The sequence below is a fragment of the Thamnophis sirtalis genome, unplaced genomic scaffold, assembly GCF_051295495.1.
Source record: "Thamnophis sirtalis isolate CommonGarterSnake01/CBP01778 unplaced genomic scaffold, rThaSir2_p1.2 scaffold_11, whole genome shotgun sequence".
Lineage (NCBI taxonomy): Eukaryota > Metazoa > Chordata > Lepidosauria > Squamata > Natricidae > Thamnophis > Thamnophis sirtalis.
The window spans coordinates 21,670,557-21,694,781 of NW_028261391.1; the positions used below are offsets into that span (position 1 = coordinate 21,670,557).

At 35.3% G+C, this 24,225-nt stretch overlaps 3 protein-coding genes across 6 annotated transcripts in view; 1 reads left to right on the forward strand and 2 right to left on the reverse strand.

Annotated features, from left to right (window-relative positions):
* SMC4 (structural maintenance of chromosomes 4) overlaps positions 1–17,271 on the reverse strand; it is a 53,239-nt gene extending 35,968 nt beyond the window's left edge. The window contains exons 1-7 of one of the 4 annotated variants that reach the window (XM_087725308.1): positions 17,117–17,271; positions 15,283–15,489; positions 14,136–14,311; positions 13,404–13,595; positions 11,723–11,899; positions 4,106–4,270; positions 3,704–3,831 (exon numbers count right to left, since the gene is read on the reverse strand). In XM_087725308.1, the coding sequence (XP_087581434.1) occupies positions 3,704–3,831; positions 4,106–4,270; positions 11,723–11,899; positions 13,404–13,595; positions 14,136–14,311; positions 15,283–15,412 (968 nt within the window). In that variant the 5' untranslated portion in view covers positions 15,413–15,489; positions 17,117–17,271. Of the gene's footprint in view, positions 1–3,703; positions 3,832–4,105; positions 4,271–11,722; positions 11,900–13,403; positions 13,596–14,135; positions 14,315–15,282; positions 15,490–17,017 lie in introns of those variants that run through there. The other 3 variants (XM_014067943.2, XM_014067944.2, XM_014067945.2) reach the window with 3 other exon arrangements.
* LOC148043553 (lamina-associated polypeptide 2-like) lies at positions 183–2,514 on the reverse strand. Its single transcript, XM_087726035.1, has 2 exons — positions 2,384–2,514; positions 183–1,316 (listed from the first exon to the last, which is right to left on the reverse strand). Exons 1-2 carry the CDS (start codon positions 2,512–2,514, stop codon positions 212–214), a joined length of 1,236 nt encoding a protein of 411 aa, XP_087582161.1. The 3' UTR covers positions 183–211.
* Positions 17,272–17,713: 442 nt separating the features above from the next.
* Positions 17,714–24,225, forward strand: part of IFT80 (intraflagellar transport 80) — a 63,971-nt gene continuing 57,459 nt past the window's right edge. Inside the window, exon 1 of the mRNA XM_087725309.1 lies at positions 17,714–18,048. The gene's annotated coding sequence lies outside the window, so the exon portion shown is untranslated. The remainder of the gene's footprint in view (positions 18,049–24,225) is intronic.

Here is a 24,225-nt window from a genome sequence, read left to right on the forward strand (position 1 = left end):
AGATGAGATGATGTATTTCGGCTTCCATGAGACGCTGCTTCACTGAGCACCTGGGGACGGGGCACCTGATGAACCGTCTTGGGGGAATGGAGAGAAACTCTAGGGTGAGGTCCAGCCGCACCACCTGAAGGGCCCAGGCGTTGGACTTGATCTCCGTCCACTGATGAGTGAAGGCCAGAAGACGTCTGCCCACTGCTCCTCCCCTTGGGAGTCACCGGTACCTCTGAAAGGACCGGTTCCCAGATCCACGAAAGGATCTCCTGTTGTGGGATTGCACCTGATACTGTTGGCGCCCCCTATCTCTGGCCCCCACACGGTCCTGGCCGTGGTCCTGTGGCTGGTGAAAGCCCCTGTTATAGTGGGGAACAAAGGGAGCTGCGGAGTATCCCGAGTAACCTCCCCGAAAGGACTGCTGCCTGTTATATGGCTGCTGCCTCCTGGTATTGCGCCCCCCAGAGGAGGGGAGAACCTTGTGTTTGTCCCTGGTCTCTATGAGTATGGGGTCAAGCACGGAACCAAATAAGGCACCACCCTTGAAAGGGGTGGACACCAAGCGCCATTTAGACTTAACATCAGCCTGCCAATGGCGGAGCCACAGCAGGCGACGTGACGCCACATTGGACACCACAGCTCGAGAAGCGAACTTGGCGGCATTGAGAGTGGCATCCGCTGAGAACTCTAGCGCGGCCATAATCTTGGTCACATCTTGATGAAGACGTACCTCATCAGGGGTCAGTCTCTCCTGTAATTGTTTGAGCCAAAGCACAGAGGTTCTATTAAAGAACGATGCCACAGGAGCAGTGCGCAAGGCCCAGGCCGCAGCCTGATGGGTTTTACGAATGACCATCTCGGCCTTGCGATCCTCGGCCTTCAGGCCCTCAGAAATTTCTGACGGAATCAGCGCAGGGGAAGCTAGGGCAGCTACTGGCTGATCCACAGTCATAAACTGCAGAATGTTCTCTAAGTCAGGAGTGGAAGTGTATAATTTCCTGTCTCCATTGCTGGGCGGAGCAACCGCAGTCGGTTGGTCCCATTGTTTCTGAATGAGGTCCATGAATAACTTTGGGGAAGGAATCACTTCCTGTAGTGAAACCGGTTCAGCAAATAGGTGCTCAGTAGTATCCAGGCCTACTGCAGAGCTATCTTTGGGAGCCATCTCTCCCATATCAGTAGTAGCGTTAGCTTTATATAATAAGGACTTAAATAGAGTAGGTTTAAACAGACCAGAGGAATTAGGCTGATCAAAAATCAGACCCTGATCATCAGAGAAATCTCTATCTATCAACTCCCCTTCCTCGACCAAGGCTGAATCCTCACTATAATGTGAGGGGAGAGGGGAAGAAGATCTACTTGAGGAACCTGAAGAGAAGGCCCACCTAGGGTGCTGGCCACTATTGGGGCTTGAGTCCTACGGAGTAATTCCTCATCCACCCCCCTTGAAATAGCTGCAGAGATCATCTGGTAGAGATCTAGAGAAAGGCGCTGATCATGGCCCTCAATAGGCCTCAGGCCTGCAGCAGTGGGGGTAAAGGTTGCAGAAGGCCCAGCACGTGGCAAAGCATAGGCCGAGAGTGCGTGTGCCTCAGGAATGACTGGAGGAAATTGAATCCCCAACCCCACCCCCCACCCCCGCCTCCGGAATAACAGACAAAGGAAAGGGCGATCAGGAAACCAGGCCTGACTCCCTGCTGGCTGAGGAACCGAGGCTGGGGAAACACGTTGAGGCAATAGTGCTGGGGGGGAAGTTCTACCCTCCCCAGAGGACTTAGTTGCTGCCTTAGACTTGTCTTTCTTTTTATGGGCCTTATCCGGAGCCCCGGATGCTTCCCTGGGCCTCTGACTGGTGGTCCTAGAGGCGGCTCTGCCAGGCCTCGAGCTAACCCCCGCTTGGGTAGAATGCTGGCTATCTGCCAAAAGCTCTACTGTACCTCCTGAGGTGGATTGGTCAGCCATTGTAAGAATAGAGGTGAAAAGACTCAAAGGGCACACAAAGCACAGGCTTTACTACACGATTGAGCACAGGCCGCGTGGTCAGCAGGAGCTGCAATAGAACGGTCCTCCCACTCGAACAACCAGGGCTGAAGTGAGGGAAATGGGCGGCCGATGAGTCAGCAGACTTCCAGGCGCCGAGAGCAGCAACCTCGTAGCTAGGTTGCCTAATGCGCATGCGCCGAAAACGGCCCCAAAATGGCGACCGCAGCCTCAGGCGCCAAATTTAAATTGCCGATTCAGCTGGTAAGCTGCTCTGAGGCTCCTACAACATGGAGCGCTTCGGCGGCAGCGCTCTCCCAGCGCGAGCGGCAATGAAGAGGCAAGGCGGACCGCGCCGCGAATGGCGGGAAAAACCCCTCTCAGAAATCTCCGGCTAAGCCACGCCGCGAACAGCAGGCGTCCTCCGGGTTCCGACACGGCGGAGAAGCGCAAGGCGCGGTTATCGGGCTGGCGGCAATAAACCCCGGGCGGCTGCAAGACACCAAGCTCAAACGCCTCAGGCGCTTGCCACAAAGCCCCCATTCCAATGGCTCCCGGAGCCAGGCACTAAGCCTCCGATGCAACTATGCAACGGCAGTAAAAGTCCTTTTCGGAGGAACAAGACACAAAGGACTGGGCAGGCAGCGAGCTGCCACCTGTCCCTTAGAAGGCAAATTAAGTCAAAAAGCAGAACCCTTGAAGAATCCAAGAAAAATCCTAAATTTGTCTCATTAGTCTGGAGAAAATTGGAATACGTCTCTTTTGGCTGGAATGAGTTAAATAACTGACCCATCCAGTCAGAGGAAGCGTGGTCACCAATTTACGTAACTCAGTCTCTAGGCTAATGGACAAAGTTAACCCATGCTTGGATTTCCCAAGCAGCACACAGGAGAACATGTTGTTTAAGTACAAAAGCAATGGGTTAAATTTATACTGCACTACTTGCAACTAAATTCCATTATTCTGAATGGAAAGGATTTATTTATTTATTTATCATCACTAGTAGTTTGGTAGAATAGAAAATAATGCAATTTGTATCAGAAGTATGCAAAGCTTTCCCATCTTGAAACAACCATTTGAAATGTTCCAAGGGGAACATTTATTTATTGCTTGGATTTCAAAAAGGGTTTTATAATATATTTTATTAAAAAAATTCTCAAACCAGTATTTGGAATGTTAGGTAACATATAATGCACAGTAGACTCTTACATCAACTTTTGTGTCTCAATGTTGAAAAACAAAGAAACAAGAGGCTTGTTTCAAGTTTCCCTGTTATATGTGATTTAAGATTCAAAACACTTTGAGTTTTGTTACGTTGGAATACAATCAACTCAGAACATTCCACTGAAATATTTCTAATAAAACCGTCCTGTTCTAGGATCAGAACAATATTTGTGGAACAACTTGCCTCCAGAAGTTGTGAATGCTCCAACACTGAAAGTTTTTAAGAAGTGATTGGACAACCATTTGTCTGAAATAGTATAGGGTTTCCTACCTGAGCAAGGGGTTGAATTACAAGACCTCCAAGGTCCCTTCCAACTCTGTTTTCTAATCTATTCCTTTTCTCTCTCTGATATATTGTAGGTTTTACTAGCCATCTAAAGAAACTACTGTAGAATAAATTTTCCACATTTAATCTTTCCATAAATAGAAACTAAACACATATTTGAGTAGATGTGATGTCTATATATTTGATCCATCCCATCCTGTTTCCCAAAATGATGCTACTTACATGTAGTATTGACAGATTTTATTTTTTTCTTTAAACATTTTGTTTTCCAAAGAAAGAAATTCAATTGCTTTATTCCGTTCTCCTTCCAAGGCATCTTTTTCCTTTTCCACCATTTTAACTCTGTTTAACTAGACAAAACATACAGATTTAAACTATTTTGCAATAGCTATACCTCCTTAATAAGTTTTCACAAATTCATTATATAAAAATCATGAAGGGTTTAGTTTGAGTTTGCATGCAGTAATTTCACATGAAAGCAAGAACACTCCAGATACTTCTTTTATAGCATTTAGATTGTTGAAAATCAGAAAAAAGCATCTACGTTGCATATGACAAGCATATTAGATTTATAATTTAAAATTAAAACTAACTCTAGAATAATATGTTAATTCATAGCCTCACCTTCTCACCTCTTTGTTCATTTAATATCTCCACTCGTCGACATAATGTTTGAATAGGCTCTTTCAATCGTCCTGATCCTATTATATCTTCTAAATATTCAAGCATGCCTTCATCATGCTCATTCTGCCCTTTTGATTTCATCATTGCTATTTGTTCAACTTCTCCCTACGAGGTATTAAATAAAAAGAATCTGCAAAAGCTTTAACCAACATTGCAAATATAACTAACAAAAATACTGGTATACCTGCACAAAGGAATCTTAATTGAAAAAATACATAACAGGAGGCTAATATTTATGTTTGGACAAAACATTATGCAATATTTTTTTCAAGTCATGTGCTTTCCCAAGTTTCTTACCAAAATTATCTCAAGGATTCTCAGTTGGTGTGTCTGCAGGTGCATTTTAAGCCACAAATCTATTTACAATTTATTGTCTATCAGTGTTAAGCATATGACAACACCTGCAAAAGGAGCTCTGCTGAAGACCTGATACTACAAGTGTTAAGAAAAGACTTTTAAAAAGCATTAAATTGAACCCAAAGAGCACCAGTATAGGTATTTCAGCAAAGGGAGAAGTGACTCCTCCAGTTTGCAAGTTATTATCAAGGGGTGCCCCACAAATTCTCTTAGGCAGTGTAGACAATAGTTTTAAATGTTAAGACTACATATTTTTAACTAAAAATTAGCAGCTAATTGTTACCAAAGGCAAGTTATAATACAATTATGGTGACTGCAATCCAGCCAGCAATGGTATATATATTAATTTCATTTGAGATTTGTAGCTTCTGTTCTACTATCTTTAAATATATTTGATCTACCAAACTGCAAATTATATTGTTTAGAAATTGTATCTTACTGTAACTCCATTAAAACCACAATTTCAGAATGAATAAATCAATTTTAAGAAATGTTAATATTTAAGTAATATAATAAGAACATTCTTAGTAGACCATTTTGGTTTAATATTAAATTCAAGAATAGAGAAGCATCTACCTGTGCACCCATCATTCAAGTAGTCTTTAATTTACAACCACAATTAAGTTTGGGATTTTGGTTATAAATCAGAATGAAACTTGCCCTGGCTTGATAACTACTTTTACAAGGTAAGTGATATTTAACAGTTTCTTGCCTTCAATAAATATTATTTCTGAAATAATATTTATCTGGGTTACATCTTAGTTTTCATAATAACCATACATTATTTTTCAACTAGTAAAGATTATTTAAAAATTACTGTAACAAATAATGCCTTTGAATTTAAGTAGTACTTCCTTAGATGTACTCATCTATAAAAGTACAGAGCTGAGAAATAACCTTACAGTACAATAATTGTTGTATAGGACTACTGGCAGGTGACTGGGTATAACGGAGGATAGCAACCTAAGAATTAGAAGATACAAGTTAGTTCCTTAAAAATTCACTAGCAAATTTTGAATAATAACAATAATATTGATGTAAAAAAGATGTGGAGACTAGAAAGAGTGCAGAGAAGAGCATTAAAGATGATTAGGGGACTGGAGACTAAAACATATGAAGAACGGTTGCAGGAACTGGGTATGTCTAGTTTAATGAAAAGAAGGACTAGGGGAGATAGGACAGCAGTGTTCCAATATCTCAGGGGTTGCCACAAAGAAGTGGGAGTCAAACTATTTTCCAAAGCACCTGAGGGCAGAACAAGAAGTAATGGGTGGAAACTAATCGAGGAGAGAAACAACTTAGAACTGAAGAAAAATTTCCTGACAGTTAGAACATTTAATCAGTGGAACAGCTTGCCCCAACACTGGAAGTCTTTAAAAAGATGTCGGATAGCTTTGTCTGAAGCGGTATAGGGTTTCCTGCCTGGGCAGGGGGTTGGACTAGAAGGCCTCCAAGTCCCTTCCAACTCTGTTATTGTATTGTATTATTGTATCTTCCCAGGATGATTAAAAAATATTGGGGAAGTGTTAATGTATCCTAAACCATAAAAATATATGTCACTTCCCCAGTTCATAATTGGCAACAAAAATGGCAAATATTAGGATTTTTTTTTACATTTATACTAAGAGAAATAGAAATAAGCTTTCAAGCTAGCTGACTTTGAATGATTCAGACTAACATACTTCATATCTTATTTGCACCTAGAAGAAAATAGATGATGAAATTCTTGGAATTTTTTTCTTTTAAATATTTGGATGTCAACAAAGTTATATTTCTCAATATTCTAGTATATAACACAGCAGATACTAAAAAAGAATTTTTCCATAGTTATCTTCTAAGATTTGTACAGTCCTTTTACTTGCATACATACACACACGAAAATTGTACTTGTATTCCATGGGAGGAAGTGTGATGAGTTCCCGAAGAATTTTTTTAAGGTTCTAAATATAGTTGAATGTACATATTTATTAGAGGTGAGAAAATTCTGACTTTAGTATAGTTCTCATTCAGTAAACTTTTGTGTCTATTTATATCTATAGACTCTGTATTTTAGTTTGAAGCAAAAATATTAATTTAAAAAATTTTAAAAAAAATTTTTTAAACAAAAATATTAATTTTACAGAAACAGTAATTGGCATTGTTTTTAAAATAGGGAAATGTTTAAAGTAGTATGCTCATATTATAAAGAAAAACTATTAAATTATCAAAACATTTACACAACTTGACAAAATATTTTTTCCTATTCTTTTTATAGGAATATTTCTTATTTTTATTTCTTATGACCATATAGTAAAAGGAACAAAATGATGTAATCTGATCACAATCCAGCATTTTAAAATAATTTTACTCTATGGAAAAAAGTTAAGAATGTTTATCAATTTTAATGAAATTGTGAGCAATTTATGGCTACTTGGTCATGTTTAAACTGAATAAAGCTTCAGCATGACTAGTAATCTTTGTAGGTAATTATTAGAAAGAAAGGATTCCTAAATTTGACACAAATTCTTTATTGCTCATGGTTAAAAAGACCTGCATATGAGCAGCATATTAGTGCATATTGAATGGTCCATACCAAAACTAGCATTTTGGATGTTTTCTCTGTATACAAATTGAAACTAGATTATTTTGTTTTTCAAATGGAACAGTTGTTCCAGGCAGAAATTGTTGAGGTGATAAAAACAGGAAAAAAAAACTGAGCAATTAGTGCTAGAAGTGAGATTAGGAAGGTCAGGGGCAAATGGACTAGTAGGATATTTCTGCTCTCGTTAATATTCCTACTGCTTGGATCTTTGCAGGAATTTGGGTGCACTAACAGAGATGAGCAGGAAGGAAGGCAGTGAGAAGATAGTAAACAGGCAGGCTGCTTCACGAACTATTCAGAATATACAGTAGTGGGAGAATGTTCAAAGTTTGCTTTAGATTTAAAACAAAACATATTTTCCATTTTAGGCATACCCTTAATATTCCACTGTAGATATATTACATATACCCATATTTTAATTAGGAAGCCTGCAGAGATATACATCTGGAAACAAAAGTTAACTAGCAAAAAGCTTTCATTTAACAGGTGGGCTCTGTGTAACTGATTTAATGAAGCTATACCACATCCTTCGGAATGTGCTTTTCAAAAACAATTTTACTGTGGAAAGCTACATTTGATCACATTACATCTTATTTAGAAGTGGTGAATATAAAAATATTGAATTAAAAAATACAGATACAGTTATGCATCCAGTTCTGGAACTGCAGTTTAGGAAAAACACAGCAATCAAAATGGTAGAGAGCCTGAATAGCAAAACTTAGCAAATTAATCTTGAAGAAGACAAGACCATAGAGAAACATATCTACATATTTGTCTCTTACTATCTGACAAGTTACCATGTAGAAACCAGGACAGAACTGTTCAGTTTTCCAGAAGACATGATAACAAATAATAAATTACAAAAAGGTATATTTAGATTGGCCATCAAGAAAAAAAATGAAGAGCTGCTCAAAAACAGAACAGAATGCCTCTGGGGGTAATAGATTTTCTCATACTGGAGGATTTTAAATAGAGTTCATCCAATGGGAATGCTGTTACAGGGCTACTTGCAGCGGGCTGGAATACATCATCTCAAAAGCCCCTTCTGATAGTTATATTATATGATTCTATGTAATGTCTTAAAACTAAGTCTAGATGAATTCACTAGCACATACTCTGAAGTATTTTATATAATTATGGCTTAAATACATCTTTGCAAATATAAACAGTTAATAAAAGTTTTGTCCTGAACATATATATTGGACAACAGGAATTATCAAAATGCCCTGAACACAATCCAGTCAAAGTTTTTGCATTTGAGGGACTACCAATTTTAATAAATTATCTTTGTTCTGGCTGGTTTTAACTGAGAAAACATGCCTAATTTGGCTCGAAGATACAATAATATATTATTATACAATACAATATAATATACAATATAATCTTACACTCCCATTTAGTAAATACCATTTTAAAGTGTTTGTAAGTTTTATCAAAATAGCTTGCTCCTCAAAAAAGCAGTACTTATTATATTATATTTATGACATTTGTAAATTATTTAGCAGAACAGGAACACTGAAACCTGCTAACTAAATTTATTGGAAGTTTTTTTAGACCTTTAAAGGTTTTATAAAATATTTATAATATAGTATTTTAAGTCTTTCTTGCCTTAAACTTAATGTAAACTTATAAATGTAATATTAAATTTCATTAAGAAGCAAAGGAAAATATATAGTAACTTTAGCATAAAAATATTAACTCAAAGCCTCCAATTAATTAATTTAAAATTAAATCATTACTCTCTCCATAAATCATATGACCTAGTACTAGGTAGATAGTACAGTGCCAGATCCTGTTGGTCAGCATAAAGGAAGAATAACTGGGGGGGGGGGGGGAGACTTATTTCTAATCAGACACACTATAGCATATTTACTATAGTACATTTTGGTTGCGATCCAAGAGGTTTTAGATATTAGATAATTTTTGGCTTTCTCTTGTTGTTCCTCAGTCATTACTAAGTGGATATTCAACAACGTAAATTGCAACCTAAATTAAAATCTGGACATCCTTCCCTCAGGGAAACCTTTCCTTTTATGTATATAATATTTTGGATTATAGCCAAAACCTGTTACGATCTAATTCTATTAGCCAAAGGCTACCAAATCATAATAAATTTCAGATCCAAAATACATCCTATGGTTCACCTAGATAATCCAGCAAACCACTAAGATGGCTTTTTATAAATGTTATGTATCCTACCCGAGAATGTGATTTTAAACTGCCATGTTTGATTTATTACCATGTGCAACTAAAGCCGGTCCCGACATCTATTATCATCAGCCAGGAGGACTTAAGCAGTTGATAATTCTATTTTAGAAACTTCTTAGGCCCATCCCTAAGCAAAAACATTACATGGTTCTTCATTCCATTTCTCACTATTATTCCAATCTCCTCTGCATCCCCCAAAACTTGAAGCATGTTCTTTTATGTACACTGAGAGCATATGCACCAAATTCCTTGTGTGTCCAATCACACTTGGCCATTAAAGAATTCTATTCTATTCTGTATTAAACTTACAGCAAGACTGTAACAGTGGTAAGAAGCAACTTATCCTTGTCATATTATAAAAATATGGATTTATCATGGAAAAGGATGTAAATATACAATAACAACTTTTAACATAAAGCAGTTAAAATGAACATTTCTTATATAGCATTATTAGCACAAATAGAAACTTTTTAAATTTTTGTCCATTTTCCTTAGTGGTTTATCAATGTTAGCCCATTTTCTATTAAAAGTATTCCCAAGGAACACTGCAAGAGGACTATAGCCTTAAATCATTTGATTTAAAATAAAGCCTTTAAGTTTTCTCTGATTAGGATAGATGTTTCAGAAAATCAACCAAATTCAGACTTAGATATGCAATATCTTTGAGCCTGGATGCTCAGATTTTGCTAAAAGACTATTATAGTTTGACTTTCAAATCAAGCACAATAATTTCTTACTAGGATATTGCTTATTAGAAATTATTCATGTTATCAATAATCACAAAGGTATGTTGGCTGTACTCTATCTCTACACATTGTATTCATATAAAAGTTGTATACAACTTAACTTGGAGTTACTTCATTTTTAAAATTGTGCTTTACAATTTTATATCTTTCATAGGGAAAATATTATGTGCCCAATCAAGAATAAAATATTTTCTTTCAAAATTAATCCTATAAATTATGGAGATTGTTTTTTTTTAATTTCACAATAAATTAGAAACCAGCTATTAACTCATAGTACAGAATATATGCTGTTTAGCAATATATTTCACATATTAAAAAACATATTTGTAAAGTAAAATTGTAGAGAATTGTGTGTGTGTTTATCTGAATGAGTAGGCCTGAGTATAAGATATACAAATCTTGATATCATTATTATTCTTTTTAGCAATAAATTCAGTATGGTTTACGTTTATTAGATTTAGAATCTAATTTAGATGCTATGCTTACAGTTGGTAAAAAGAAAAGGGAAGGCATTACTAAAAAAAGAAAACGTAAACCAAATATTGTATGCACACCTGCATGATCCCATTCCTTAAGAATTAAGGGATGGCATTGTACAACTAAGTAATACAATTTAAAGTAGCTATAAAACAAATATGGAATCACCTGGGTCACCTATGACATATAAGTGCCTCTGTACATGGACAAAGACTTTTTTGCTAATCTTTATTAACTCCTAATATTAGAACTGCTCAAAGTTCTGAGTCTAGGGACAGACTCTGTACTGCAAACCTTACAATATTTCTCCATTTGCTTCTGTATTAAAAAAACTCAAAATCTTCTAAATAGAATTTTCGTTATTTTAAAATTATTCCATAAGCTTTTAATAAAATACCATGTGTAGTTTTAAGGAAATGCTCTTTGTCATTATTTATTCAATTAATTTAATCCCTGCTTATTAATTTAAAATTTATAATGTAGAAAAAACTAGGTTTGACACAATTAATTCCTGGGTGATTAGTGCAGGGATTTAGCCATCGTCATGAAACAGAAAGTAGAAATTAGCAAATATCAAGTTACATTAACTTTTTTCTAAGAAAGAAAATTTAAGCAATATGACTGTTTACAATTGCTATTAAGTCCTGTGTCCTCAATTAATATTTTAGGCCTTACACTCTCCTGTCCCAAAACATATTTGTGTAAGATTACAGGATGGAATGAAAATTTCATATTTCTAATCTACTAATGCAAAAAAAGGCACAATGAATAGTAAAACGTATTTCATTCATTGGTGGTAAATTCTGTACTAAAAATTACAGACATTATCATAACATGTAACAGGACCCAAACAATGTTGGTTAATCCCTGTCACGCTTAAGCAGCACAATAATATTGGCGTTATCTTTACTACACCAATATTTACGTGCTGCTACAGCGGAACAAGTATAACAATTAGTCTATCCAGGTGCCTATTTAACACATGAAATCAATCTAATTTCAGAAAAAAAATTCAATTGGTTTTCTTCCTTAAAATTCTAAAGCAGCAAATAATGACTTGCATATTTATTATGAAACACAAATCATGATGTGCTGCTATAGTACTCTGAGGCTTCCAGAACAAAATTGGGATAATCACTAATAAAATGTATTGAGTTATATGAAGTAATAAATTATTTTAGACAGTACCTGTAAAATCAGAAACCTATTATGGTCTAGGTCAATACCATGACTTCGGAGCAAAAGCCCAACATCTTTAAAAGTTGCTTTCTTCCCATTGATATTGTATATTGAAGAATTATCTTTATAGGCTGTTCTGGAAACACAGAAACTGCTGTTGGGAATGACTTCGTAATCATCCCCTTCCTGTTTTGAAGGAAAACAAAACCAGAAAAACAAATCTTAGTATTAAGATTAGTATTTAGTATTTCAAACTTATTTCATATCACAAATCTTTTATATTCCAGTTCAAAGTTCAAATACAATTGAAGCTAGAATAAATTTTGCAATGCATGTACTGTATTAGTCATACCAGTATTTTTGTTATCACAATGTCTTAGAAAACAAAAGATCCACTTTCAATTGCCAAAACAGTATCAAAAGATTTGAACAATTTAATGTGTAACACACCTTTCTTTCTGAGTAAACATGTAATATTAATTGAGTGGAAGATTCTAAAATAATTGCATGCAGGATTCCACCTTATACTTCCATCTTATGAAAAAGATGCTTTTCTTCTATATTCTGGACCACTTGCATAGTAGTCACTTTAGAATGCTTGTAATATGTAATAATAAAAGTCTTAGCACTTGAACACTTGAAATTGCTTTATAATCATTATTATGAGGAAACTTGAAAAAATTGTAGTTGTAAGTTTCAAAAATTACATTTACCCATGCTCCTGCTTCAGAAGCATTTTCACACAGATTTTGATAAAAATCCAAAATTATTTTGTTATTTTCATGTTTGTGTTACTAATTTTAGGTAACAGTTTGTTTTCCCAGATTAATTCCTTAAATATTTATTTTAATAAAAATATGATAATGTATTTTAGAAAGCTAGTATTAATATAAATGGAAAATTAGCTATGATCTAATTATGTCTAATATCTAAATAGCCATATAGCATGGTTTAAATTATAAGAAAATATTTTAAGTTATATTTAAATAATTACATTAAAATTACTGCATTTTATATATTCCATTCTTTTTGGTCAGAAAAATACCAACTTTGATATCACTTTTGTACAAAAATTAGATTTCTAAGTCAGTAATTTGTTATTGGCATGATGATGTGAGGGTTTTTTTTAGGTTTAGACAATATGGGTATTTTTTTTTGTTTTTTGTAACAGTAAAACACTGACATAGGTCCAAAATTTAAATTCAAACTAATCATTGCAAAAGAAATCTCATTAAATGTATAATTTGTAAATTCAAGTAAATTATATTATTTTTTTTTAAAAACTTAATACTGAAAGAATTATACATATATGTATGTGTGTGTATTTACATATATATTTTGGATTTTGATTAAAATCCAAACGCACACACATCACACCCTTGAATTACCTAGAATTTTTTAAACAAAATATTCAGCAATATTTATACCATAATTTGTAGCTGACATGTTTTACACAAACCAAATGTCAAGAATGTTTCAAATTGTGTATACAGTAAACTTTCCCCAATTTAACACATTTACACAGAAGAAAATGAATATTAAATCTGTCAGTGTTTTATAGACAATAATTTGAATAAGAAAAAATCAATATTCCCCCACGGTGCTTTTTTCTACTTAAATTAAATAAACTGCATGATTAAAAATTCATAGGGCATTATGTGATTAGGTTCTTCAGGTTTAAAAAACATACCTTGTCAATTATCTTTTGAAAATGAACTTCTACAGTGCAGCTCTGGATGTCACTATGTTCATCAGAATTGTGTATCAGTACTGAAATTTTTTTGGATCTTATTTTTTGTGCTCGATAGCCAAAAACAAAGAGCATGGAATCAATCACATTAGATTTTCCACTGCCATTAGGTCCAATAATGCATGAAAAACGCTGCATAACACACACAAAATACATTGTAGTTTAATGTTACTAGCAATTGATTTCTCTGCCTTTCACAGTGGTTTAAAATATAGTTAAACATGGTGCAGGAAAATATGTAGTACAGTACTGGAAAGCTTAGTTTTTATAGCCAAGGATAAAGCATACAAACTACACCCCCTATTAGTTCACATTTCTAAAGTTTTTACCAAAAAAACCCATACGGTAAACAAAATGCTACAAACAAGTATGTTCATAATTAGCATCAATAAAATGCTTCAAACTGTAAAAGATTATTTTAATTACCGATTGTTATTCATACGTATTAGGAAAATACTTTGTATACTTCTAGCTTCTTGAACTCCACAACAAGCAACTTTTTGAAAAGTACAAACAATAGTAATTGAGACTTTCATCTGCTCTTAACCTCCGCCCCCCCGCCGCTCCTTCCACCACAGTGTTAGTTGCCAATATGTAATTTATTTAACTATTAAGTAGAAAAGTCACAATAAATCTTTACTTCAGCTTAAGTTACATAAACTAGAAAGATACCTTATGAAACGGTCCTAGAATTTGCTCCCCAGCATAAGATTTGAAGTTCTGGTTTACAATGTGAGTTATCATGAGACGAGGAGCTCCAGCTTCATTGGTCATAGCTGGAGGTGGGGGAGGAGAGATGCTACTCAAAATTTCTTCTAAACTTTGATCATCAACTACTCCATTTGATACTGCTAAAGATATCCAAAAACAAGAAAATTTATATACTTAATAACTACAGCAGGCACACACACACACACACACACACACACTCTCTCTCTCTCTCAATGGAAGAAAAAGCTTCATCTTTTAAAGCTCTACTACTGTAACAGAATCAACACATTTGTACAATAGACTGAATTACTAAGAACTGATATAGAATACAACTCTCTCAAATACTGAAGGACTAATTCTATAATCAATTCTATTCTCAGAGCAACCATTTATTTTCTATGTAGTACCATCCTATATTAGAAAATACCTTTATATATATATACATCAAAGAAAACGGAATCTTCCCATATTCCTGCATTTTCAGGCACACCCAGAGCTACAGCGTACTGTGGTTGCTAACTATACATTGCCTTGCAAATCCGAATGACAGCAACAGTACTACTTCTCAAAGACAGGAAGTTTGTCTCTCTCAAATACACACACACACACACACACACACACACAAACCTGGCTATTTATGTTTCAGCAAAACTTAAACCTTTTTCCTAACTCCTTGAAAAAACATTTTCTCTGAATAATTAGTATCAATTTTCATTATCAATCCACTTACTAATATTTGATAAGTAAATTGACTGGCAATTATTTACTTTTAATGGACACACACACACACACACACACAAATTTAAAGCATGATCAGTAATTTTCTAACAGTACATAAGGTACAAATACTACTCTCCAAATGTTTCCAAAATTTTTATCCACTTCAATGATTGATGTTATGGTATCACAAGATACCAGGAATAAAGTAATTAACTTTTCCTGAAATTCCAAATTTGCTTTTAAGCACAACTTTTACCTGAACAATGTATAATCACTGCAGAAGCCAGCACATAATAATAAACAAAATCAAACTATAGTGAGGGTAATTTAAATTAGGATGCCTATATGCTTAGTTAATAAAGCAACATCAGGTCAATAAGAGACTGACCTTGCTGAGGTACTTCAGGGGGTTGCCTGCTCGCTTCTCTTTCATGTTTCCCATCATTAGAGGACTCCTCCAAGGAATCATTGCCTTTTTGATGGGCTGCCGTAGATACTTTAGTTCTTTTGCTTGGCATGATTTCTGTCTCGTGTTTCAATTCCAAATAATCATACTATAAAAAGTGTTAGGTTTGTTTTCCTTTGTGCTGAAGTACTAAAAGAGAAAAGAAAAACCCTATACCTAGACTATAAAAACTTGCATCCAGTCCCAAATATTAATTGATCAAAGCAAAGATTTCAAATTGGCAAGCTATTTGTGACAGCGGCATGTGTTTTCCTATCTTTACACAATAGATATCTTCCATACTAAGGCAGCTTGCATATTATAAATAAATTACAATTTACAACTCTCATACTATCCCAACAAATAAGTCAAACTAATAAAGAACCAAAAATGAGTTACTAATAAGTACTCTGCAGTACAGAAATAGACTATCTAGCATTTAAATTCTTAAAAGTATATTAATATGAATTTAAATGAATATAATGGGATCCAGATATGTTGGTTTTATTCTAAAGTCAAAAGCTACTAAATTGAAATAATTAAAACTCTTTTATAAGAACAGATCTTAAAATTTAGATGGGTTTCCAATTTGAATTATACACGACCATAACAAGATGAAAAGCATGGTTGTTTTATGCCTCATGATTTTTTTTAGATATTAGCATTAAAGAAATGCCTAAAAACCACTAATCTAGGTTAAAGTGTTTGTTTGACTCAGTGTACATAGTATTTTGGAGCAGTTATCTTTCTGATTTTTAAAGAAAAAACATACAATTAAGGCAATAGGAAACTTGAGACTGAAGTAAATTGCATATTTCATTTCTTCAGAATCCAAAGAAACCCAATTGACAGGAATGAAAATTTACATTTATTTTAAAAGAAGTTCCAAAAAAACTATCTTATGCAGAGCATTTCGTAAAAAGTAGATGATTAAGTATCCTTAGAGGGAGGGGGAAAGAATCAGATTTCTAACCTTCATAAATCCATCACCTCTTCCTCACCCCTCTTAACTTGCATCCATAAGGGGTCGAAATAGCGGTGTTTTCTAATAGACTTAGGAACCTAATGCAAAATATCACTCATCGGATCCCAGCCGCAAAATCAAAACTCTGCTTCGATTTGAATGTACAAGTTTTAAAAATAAGCGTCTTGCCAATTTCTGAAATAATATGTTGGAAGAAGCTTCCCTTCCTCTACACTTGGAAGGAAGCGCATGCTTTTTCAAAGTGCTCAGTTGCTGGTATAATCGTTAAAAAAAAAAGCAGGCTGTGCGTTATCATTTAAACGGCTAATTAATTTTTCTAAACCCCCTCCCCCTATAAACCTCCCACGAAGATCACTTTTTACAGAAATAATACGAATTGAGCGGAATAGGCACTGTGACAGCCTACTTCAAATTAAAAAAATGGCTGTGCGAGAATAAAAGTTAGGGAGTCAACTTGGCGTTTATTAGAGGCAACGGAAAAAAAGCCAACCAATGCCTTCTGTCCCCTTCCCCCACGCGGTGGCGGGGAGTGGGAAAAGCGGGGGAGAAGAAAAAGTGTCCGCCGGTTGGGGGAAAAGGGGGGGATGAAACAAGTGCTTTTTCCGTACAAGAGACAAATTTGCGCGGAATTTCCATTCTCTCAATTGGGCGGCATCAAATATTCTTCCTCATACAGAACAAATAATTATTTACCGTATCGAAGCTTTAACCTCTGGTCTAATCCCAGCGAGTTCCTCAAAATATTATCTCCTGAAGCAAAACGCAGGAATATTATATCCACTGAGGACTTACCAGGCAGCTACTAAGTATTCTGTCCTCACCCACGAGCGAAATTGGTAACTAGAAGCGCGGGCCAGCAAGTTTCCGACTAACAGCCCCTGCAGTACCAGCCACCTTCGTTTCCTGCCTGCAGCCTTGGCGGCTTCTACACTCGAAAATGGCGCCCAAACGGCAAACTCGTAACGAAATTCGTTAGAAAAGCGCAAAGCATGCTGGGGGAAGAAAAGGGGCAGGCTTCCCGTAGGTTTGAAAGGAGGAAAAAAATAATAATGAAACGCTCCCCCGCGCCGCCATCTTGTTTTCCGTTATTTAGCGAAAAGGTGGCGGATTGTTTTCACGTCATGTTTTCTCAAGTTTTTTTTTTAAGTTTACGGGGGAGGAGGCAAGAGGCATACTTCCCAGTTTTTTGAAGAATATGTTTGAAAATTATCCCCAGATAACAAAGGAGAGGGAGGGACCCGAACGATCTTCCCGTTGTGTAGGCGGGTTACTTAGCAACAGCCTAGAGATAATGAAATAATGGGTGTTTTGTTTTTTTAAAAAAAGACTGATTACAGCCTTTACTTTTTTTAAAAAAAAAGAAAGAAACATTTCATTTTGTGTGTATTGATTAAACTTGACAGGTTGGGCTTCTGACGTCACGGCTGACGTCATGCGCTCGGGGATACCCGACTTTGGGGGGGGGAGAGAAAAAAGGAGAGTCAAACCTCATGGGGGAGGGTGAAGATTGCTAGGGATTAGGCATAGGAACTCTCGCGGGAAGTAGCTATAGAAACCGAGCCGCTTCTCCTCAAGGTAGAAAACGGCGGAGAAGGTCCTCTTTTCTTGGGGAGGTTTTTCGGAGGGTGCGGTTGGAAGACTTGGCGCCTTCAGCTTCATCGAGGTTCAGAACACCTGTCCTAGGAGAGGCCTACTTTGTTTCTCCTGCCTCCGAGTTCTCTCAGGTAAGTTCTTCCTATATAGACATACCATGGCTTTGGACAGGTAAGAAGAGGGAAAAAGTGAGCCGGAGGTAAAGAGACTCAGAGGCGAGTGATGAGAGACTGCAAGTGGGACTGGTCTCCTTGAATTGCCTTCGTCTTCGGAGACTATTGGAGAGCGGCAAAGGACAGGATTATTACCATTCCTGGTCATTGCTCATTAACTACGCTCATTAACTACGATCAGACGTTCCCTCGGCCAGATCTATCTACAGTACCAGAAACTGGATAAGTGTAAGTATGCAAAGCCCCAGTGATACCTGTCACTTTCACGGTAAGAGTTATTTGGGAAGCGAACACTCTGAGACTTTGCTTTGTTTTGTTTTGCTGTATACCACTGCACAGGGAAACTCCCCTTCTTGAACCTTTTCTTTCAAGCTCAGTTGGTCATATAAAAATATCCGAAAAGATTTCAGAAATTAAAACTAGTGGAGGTATGGAAGTGGTGGTTCCTATTAAAATTCAGTAGATTTTGAAATGAAGTAATATTTGCTACTGCCTAACCTTCCCTGAAATGCTAACATTTTATTACATTATATCTTTTAGTACAGGGGTCGCCAACCTTTTGGACCACAGGGACCACTAAATTCATAATTTTAAATCCCACGGACCACTCTCTCTTTTAAAAAGATAAATGGTATTTAGTGCAATATAAAAATGCAAATAATTTTTCTGCGGACCACCAACATTTTTGCACGGACCCCTGATTAGTGACGGCTGATTTAGTATATGTTCCGAGGCTTTGAAACAGGAAGGAAACTTAAGAACTTCTCATTATCATCTTATTAGAGAGAGAAAAAAAGAATGCTTCACTATTAAACAGAGGCAAATTGCATATTTTACTCTATTTTCAATTTTTTTTTTTTTTGCCAAATTAAACAGCATGAAAAGATGAATTTAGGAGTCCATAATCTTACTGAACACCAGAGTCTTCCTATGTAAAATGCCAATTAAAGGTTAAAGTACATTGCATGTTAGCAGAGTGTTTTCAGTTATAATGTGACAGAGAAGACTTTCAGTTCTTTTAGTACATATTTCCCTGGAAATTTTAATTGAAGTTCACATTTGTGGACATTTGCAACAAGAAATGAAAGGAAGGAGTCCCTACGGATTTTACTCTGCTAACTGTTGCCGAATATAGGGGTGGCTCCCATGTCTGTTTCAAAGCCATTTCTGTCATCATGGGGCCAGCATGACATCACAGAATGCTGTTTCCTCCTGACAAAGTGATACCTATTTATTTTCTTGCATTTGGATGCTTTTGAAATGCTAGGTAGAAAGAAAGGTTCTCATCCCCATTGTGCAACCTTAGGGTCTCAAATCCAGACTGTTGGCTTTCCAGCCTACAAGCCCAGTATCTTAATGGCCAAGCCATCACACCATCCTGAAAGAAAATATTTCCAAAAAGTGTACGTTTGTTAGAGTTAACAACTATGGTTCAGAGGTAAAACTTCATTCTCATTTGTCTTGTGTAATAAATTTAATGAAAGAGAAAATTATAGTGTAGTTATAATAGAAAACAAAATTGAAGATCTACTGATAAATCAGGCACAGTCTCAAAGAAGTTAACAGGCATATAACCTGAAGTAGTATAGACCAACTCGCCTATACATACATACTGCAGTTGTAAAATTGCGGGCTCTCTGATTTTCCATCTAAGAAAAGGATAGTGTGTAAGAGCTCCCTCTGGAATTCAGATAGCTTTTACCAAAAGCTTGCTAACAAGTAACTAAATAATAATACAAATATTTCCGGTACTGTAGAATTTCTCTCTTAATTTGCACTCTTGGTGTGTTCCTGTGATAATCTCTTACAGTAGAAAATACAACTCTGAGGGGCCTAAAAACCAATACTTTTATTAAGCAATATGTTTCATAGATTCTGGCATATTTCATGTAAGGGAATTGCTGCTGTTGACTGGGCGTCCTATTAAGCCATGGAGTAATTAATTGGCTTTGATTTAGCTTCTTGTGTAAACATAGTCATTGTGTCTTCTGAATGATTTAGTGTAACATAGGAATCTAGCCATTTATATCCAACTAAGATTAAATTATATGATCGCAGCTAATTACTCTTCAAAACAAGTAGGTGGAAAGTAGGTTGTATTTGATTTGTGACCAGTATGGTCCTTGCTTTATCATTTTTTTAAATTCAAAATTAAGATTCTTAAATAGAGAAAATGTCTCCTTTCTGTTGTTTCCAGAGAGAAGCAATCTACATGCATATTTCAGAAAAATGACAAATTAACTCTGTTTTACAGAGCAAAAGGTTTCCATATATTATTTAGATGCTGTGATGTTATGCACATCTACATGAAAGCCCAAGTTAAAACTTTACATCTTGCTTCTAAGAAAATAATCACATTCTGTGCCACATATCTAGAGAGTCTGTTCAACAGCTCTATTCATTTTTAATATGTTTACTTTTTTATGGTTAGTAATTGTAACATTCTTTGGTTCATCTAAGCTAAAGAATGGGGAAAAATACATTGTTACACTAATAAAAGTATGCTTTCAGTGTCATTTATACTAAAATGACTATCAAGGTTAATCTAAATCCTTGATTTATCCTGATATAAAAATTACACACAAGTTGTGAAAACTTAGACAGGTTTATTTATTTATTCATTGAAAACAATAGACTATAGAGTTATAAAGTGTACTGAAATTTTGATGTGAAATATCTGTAGAGGAAGGTTATGTGACTAAAATAGAAGTTAACATGATTTTTGTAAACTGTCATATAAACTTGTATATAAATATGTGTTAGCAATTGCACTGAAAAGTGGAAGCTCTCTGCATCTTCTCTAGTACAAGGAAAAAGATTGAATCAGCAATTGAGAGAGTAAGAGAGCCATTATCAGAAACAGAATCTGAAGATGTATATTCATTCACCCATAGATATGAGATTATGAGCCATAATGTGATTTATTGAAACTTGCTTCATTTTAAAAGTACTGTATGAAAAACTTTATTTTTGAAATGCAGTAACAAAGCTGTACTCTGATATTACATCTTTCTCATATTTATTTAGTTAATACAGAAGTTTCAGCTATATCGTAACTGGATGAAACAAATTATTTTAAGAACGTGTAAAGATTGTCTTTTAAATTAACCAGCTCTTAAGCCTGATATTGCTTATTCTGTGTTATTAAAATGTGCATTTATGCCTAATGGTAACATTCTCAAAAAGTTCAACCCCTAAACTTTTTAGAAATTAAATTTATAAAAATATCTTTTTTTCTTTTCAAATTAAGTTATTAAATATTCTGGGGCAAATTGATATATCCTGTAGTTGTATCTATTTTAGGCCTTGTAAAAACCTTTGTGTAGTAATTCTTCAGTGGGTTGTGGTTCATTTATCATAGAACTCCCAAGAGATTAGAAAACATGTTCTAATTAATAGGATATGCTCTTCTGAATAAACAAGTGCCTCTTAGTTAATTTTAATGCAAGTAGCTTTCATTGTAGAAGTTACATGAGATCTAATGTTTTGCAGAGCATTTTGTATTATTTTCTTTTTTTATATAGATATTATTTCTTACTCTTCAATTTATACCAGGAAATAGACCCAAGGCTTTTAATACTAATATTTAATTACGGTACCATTGTGGTCAATATTTTACCATTTTTATGCATATAATTATATTGCATTTTTATTAGCTTTGGCCAGAGGACATATTAGCTTACAATTTATTAATATTTAATTTTCATGCAAGTGTGTATTGTTACATTTTCTAAAAATGTAACAATCCTAAAGAATACCCTGCTTCCTCAAAAATAACACCTCCCTGGATAATAAGCCCAATCAGACTTTTGAGCGCATGCGCTAAAATAAGCCGTCCCCAAAAATATTGCAACGTAGCAGCAACCATGAGGTGACCAAACTCACCGCCTCCTGCACCTCAAAAATAATAAGACCTCCCCGAAAATAAGGGCAAGTGCATATTTTGTGGGTCAAAAGAAAATAACACCCTGTCTTATTTTTGGGGAAACACGGTAGGTAAAATGTAATTGGTCCTTTAAAATATGCTTATGTGCTTAAAACATAAGCATTCCAAAGATATCAGCAATAGTTTAGGATTTTTGTTTTATGATTAAAATTTAAAACAATAGCTTGAAATAATTGAAATGAACCTTTGGACTGCCAGAATTGTTCACAGACACATCTTTGGGAGGTAGAATGTTTTCTACATTTAAAAAGTCCCCCCCCCCTTTATACCTGCCAATCAAAATGATCTTAAAGAAGAGCTTTCAAAAAGGATCCTTATCACAAATATTACTCAGGGTTAGTTAGATGCAGCTGATTTTGTGCCGAAGCCTGATATGAATGTTGATAGGACAGAGCACATTGAGTGGATCTTGGAAATACTTGGGCAACCTATGCAACTGGTAAATAATATTCTTTCACATTTTGGGCACTTGTATTTCTAGACTTCTTCAAAAGAAACTGCTTATGGAACACAGTGAAATAGTCTGACCCAGCTGTGAATAATGTATAAAATGGCCAAGGTCTAATTATAGACATAGGTGATGGCTAAGATTTGCAGGCCATCAGTAGAGCTGAAACCTGATTGTACAGGGGAATTCAGCTTATTCTAAGAAAAAGCTCATTGTTATCTCCAGGTATATTCCTACATTTGAAGTAATTACCTGCCAACTTAGATATATTTCAGCTTCTTAACATTTAATGGTTCCAAAACCTCTCTATACCTGTTTTGACTCCACTATATTTCTGGAGTTTATAAATAGAAAAAAGAAGATTGTATTGTATTGTATATTACATTGGTAAAATTATAACAGGAAATTTTAGAAGACTGTTACCAGCTGATTCATATACATGTTGATCTTCATAAACTAACAATTATAAAGTAGAGTTGAAAATTCAGAAAAATTGAAAAATATCTCTGTATTGCTACTTTGTACAAAACAGTCCTTAAAATATATTTGCATTTATTGAAGTGTTTGTCTATTATGTAGGCTTGGAGGATGGTGAATTAATGATTTTTTAAATATTTACAGTTGTAACGCAATCAAGACAACATTTCTTCGTCAATGAATCTGCTGGCTTATCAGCACAGAAAATATAGTCCAAATGAGGTTAAAGATATCACTGCTAAAAGAACCAAAACATATCCTTTTTTGTGTCTGAAATAATGTTGTCAATGTAGTGGATATTACATTACTCAATGTTTGTAGTAATTTATATTTTTAAAAGGATGCATTATAAGATAATAAAATGTGTGGTGTCCTGCAGTGAAACAAGCAAAGTCATTTTGTACAAATCAAAATCCCCCCCTGCCATTTAAGAATTATTTTTTACCCATCTTCAATAAAATATTATAGTGGTATAAAGACAAAAATAGAATGAAAGCACATCATTTATGAAATAATTATTGCATGATCCAAGTATGTAAGGTATCTCAGTTGAACATGTCAGCCTAAAGTTTGGAGAAAAACTATATATTATATTTGTAGCCAAATTTTGACAGACTTGGGTGTTAAAGTTCCCAACATCAGGATCTGTTTCCCATGTATTCTGGAATAATTTATTTCATTGTAAGGGAAATCTTGATTGTTGTAGATGTTTTTAGAATTGTTTGGTTGTTTCTTCAGAATAAGAACTTGGAGGAAACACTAGGAAGAAAAAACAAACATTAATTTCAATTTATTAATCAAATTTGTGTGTTGATTAACTCCCAACTACTATGGCAGCTCACAAGTAAAATGAGAAATATTATTAATAACAAAGGAAAATAAAAGATGGCAAGAACAGCAAACTAGATAATGAAACAAAGGATTTCGCTCTCCCTCACCAAAGGTTTAGGCAAAGAACCAAATCTTCAAGTCCTTTTAAATAACAACAAGGAATGACCAGGGGATCTGTGGGGCAACTTCATTTTAGAGGATAGGTATTGCTACAGAAAAGGTACACTTCTGAAGTCCCAATAGATGCATTGTTTAATCGAAGAACTCAGAATGTGCAAACCCTATCAATGGGATGGTGAACGTATGGCACACGTGCCATAGGTGGCATGCGGAGTCATTTGTCAGGGCACACGAGGCATTGCCCTGTCAGCTGAGTTCAGTCTTTTTTAAAGCAATGTTTTGCCCTCCCCAGGCTCCAGGGGCTTTATAGAAG